Consider the following 3,065-nt stretch of genomic DNA (forward strand, 5'->3'; position numbering starts at 1 on the left):
AAAATTAAAAAATTTATAGATGATCTATACGATATAAACTTTAAGAATTAAGAGAGTAGCATGCTAGTGTATAAACGAACATCTATTGACATATAGTCTTTGTTTCTTTTCCATGTTCATTGATTCGAAAAATTAACCATAATGCTACATATTTCTACAAAGAGAGAAAAGAAAAATCCCAATTACATATTGGCAGAAGTCCTCATTCCTGAGAATTACTCTCCCGAGCCCGTTTCAGACCCAACATAAATGGGCCCATCCTAGAATCAACAAAAGCCCGATTCTCTATCACCGCCTTCAAACCCCTTTCCAAAGCTTCAACCTCCTTCTCCTCTCTCCCATCACCACCACCCTTTCCTTTACACCACTCCACCACCATAACACTCTTGGTCCTTCCTCCAACTGTCATCATCTCTGCTCGAATCGGTATCGCCCGAACCGACCGGATTGCTTTAGTCAGATCCCGGTTCAGTCCCGGTCGGTCTTCACAACAAACTGTCACTTTCATTCGCTTCGGTTCCCCTTCCTCTCCGCCGCAATAACTCACCGTCGCCTCATCCGATTCTCCCGGAAACGGCCATGTCTCACCTACTTCCGTAGAATCAACTGAACCGGGTTCTCCACTACACGAAGACGACGACTCATCGTTACGGTTCGCTACGTCATCAGCTTCCTTCCTCAACCGTTTCACGTGGTGCACCACTTCCGCTAGCAACGACGCCTTATCTGACTGCATAAAAATAAAAGTGAGAAAACATTGAACCTTAAAAAATGTAATAAAAAATAAATAATGTATAGCACACTTATTAATTATAATTACTAGTATGTCATTTCATTTTCTTAAATTATTATAGGTGCCTAGTGTCGGTGTTCGTGCTCATAAGAAAAAAAAAAAAACTCGTTCAAGTGTATATGAAATGACCTTGGTGGTGTTGGGGAGGAGAGAGCGAAGAGAGGAGAGATGGGCATTGATTCGCTGTCTGCGTCTCCTTTCAGCTTCCCTGTGACTCTTGCATGCTTCTCTTGATTTCCTCTCCGATTTTGATTTCTCACCGTTGATTTTTTCTGAATCTTTATCTAGCCAGCTCTCAAACCCATAGAATCTCCTTAAAGGAGGAAGCATTTCTTTTTTCCCCTTCTTTTTTCTTGGAGAATGAATGATATGTGTGCTTCAAATTTGTAATAATGAAAGCGAAACCGAATATTTTCGTGTCCGTTGTTGATGTACGGTAGGATCAATGTAATGATGAAGGAAGAAGGGGGATGAAGGGAAGGAACAAAACAAAACAGATGTAAAGAGGAGTAGGGAAATAGGGAGTTTAAATGCTTATGAGAGACCATTGTAGCTATAGGGAATAAGTTTTTTTTTTTTTTTTTTACAAAGCTATAGGGAATACGTTGGTACAGTACCTGTTATAATTGTATAATTGTACATGTGTCTACGAAGACGACAAAAGAGACAGTTACTTCTTCACTGTTTTTTTTCAGACAAATAAACATCAAAAGTTTTAACTCTGTTTTTTGGGATCAAGAGATGTTGCTTTGTCTTAATCTTTGTTTAACTTTTATGGAAATGTTTTGACTGTAATTATAAAGGGTGGTTTGTGCTTATCAAAAAAATAAATAAATAAATAAAGGGTGGTTTGTGTTTTCTTATGGATCAAGAGTTGATCCTTTGTTTTAACCTTAATTTGTCAAGTAGATGCTAGTAATTTTTGTCATAAGCTTAGTTGAAAGAAATTGCATTATATATATATATATACACACACACGCAGTGATGTTTAAATTTCGGTCATTTCACTTATCCACCTTAAAAGTGGAATTTGTAGTCACTAGACTACTTAACAAAAAAAAAATTTGATAATTATTTAATAAAGAAAAATGATAAACAACGTCCTAGAGATACTAATTAAACATATCAATAAAAAAAAATTGAAATTTTTGTATTTAATATCTTAAAGATATAAAAAATTATCTTTTTTTTTTGTAGAATAAAAAATTATCTTTTTAACATTAACTTTATCTTTAATTTTCTTTTTAAATATACTAGACAAATATCTGAGACACGGTTTAGCAGGACCCTTTTAATAAAGTATGGTTTTTTATAAGCAACTATTATAAGCAAAAAACCACTTTTAAATTCACTGGAAAACTGATTTATCTAGTCCATAATATAGACTAATTACATCAGTTTTTCAATAACCTTAAGAAATAATTTATTTATTTTTTTGCTTATAATAGTGACCAAAGGAACTATGTTTTACTCTTCTTGATTCTTAGCTCAATGGCTCTAATTTATTGAAATTCAAATGAATTTATTAAGTATATACATGTAGTTAGCTCAATATTCGTATCATTCTATGATTTCAGACCGTTTAGCTTGAAAAAGCCATCATCGCTTGCTGCAGGAAGTAGTGGGTACGTGTGTCGTTCCATTCGCCTTAATTGAATAGGGACTTCTATTTTATCTTTTAGGACTAAATAGGAGTTTGCACGCTTCTTTGTTATTCTATGTTTATCTCTTTGGGATGTTTGTCACACTCGTGCTTGAGGATAATCGATTAGGCTCGATTAAGTTGATTAAACTTGTGCTGATTTATGTATTTGTATCACTCATTTGGGTCGAACTGCACTTTGCTGGGTCAGGTTCCATGTCCCCCTAGTTTATTTTTCTTTTATACTTTTCTCTTATTTTATTATTACATATGAGACTATGGTAGACAACGAGAGACTTGATGTGTGCCTTAATTGTGTAGGTCTCATTAACTAGTTAAAGTTTCTTATAAAACTTTAACTAGTTAGAGAGGTAAAATTTAGTAGATAGTGTCTAAAGTAACCGTTATTTTTGTTTTGTTCTTAGATGTATTCACAAACAAAATATTTCGTCCGGTCCTTTTTATAAGAAATAATTTGAAAAGAAAAAAAATTGGTCCTTTTTATAAGAAGCAATCTTTAAATTTATTGTTTATTAATTAAACAATACCATTTTTACCTTATTAAATTGTATCAAATGTAATGCATTTCAATTAGAGTGACATATTCTCTATACTTTGGAATATATTATA

The 3,065-nt window shown here is 33.5% G+C and overlaps 1 protein-coding gene across 1 annotated transcript; it reads right to left on the reverse strand.

Moving 5' to 3' along the window:
• Positions 1–70: 70 nt before the first annotated feature.
• LOC123920115 (transcription factor bHLH30-like) lies at positions 71–1,302 on the reverse strand. Its single transcript, XM_045972263.1, has 2 exons — positions 923–1,302; positions 71–730 (listed from the first exon to the last, which is right to left on the reverse strand). The coding sequence occupies exons 1-2, from the start codon at positions 1,121–1,123 to the stop codon at positions 203–205; spliced, it is 729 nt and encodes a 242-aa protein (XP_045828219.1). The 5' UTR covers positions 1,124–1,302; the 3' UTR covers positions 71–202.
• Positions 1,303–3,065: the final 1,763 nt, after the last annotated feature.

This window comes from Trifolium pratense, linkage group LG4 (genome assembly GCF_020283565.1).
Source record: "Trifolium pratense cultivar HEN17-A07 linkage group LG4, ARS_RC_1.1, whole genome shotgun sequence".
Lineage (NCBI taxonomy): Eukaryota > Viridiplantae > Streptophyta > Magnoliopsida > Fabales > Fabaceae > Trifolium > Trifolium pratense.

Bases quoted from the DNA above. Each gene is read 5' to 3' on its own strand.
- LOC123920115 (XM_045972263.1), bottom strand. From the start codon at position 1,123: ATGCTTCCTCCTTTAAGGAGATTCTATGGGTTTGAGAGCTGGCTAGAT. The intron at 731-922 runs GTCATTTCATAT...ATTTTTATGCAG, and splicing joins TCCTCCCCAACACCACCAAG to TCAGATAAGGCGTCGTTGCT.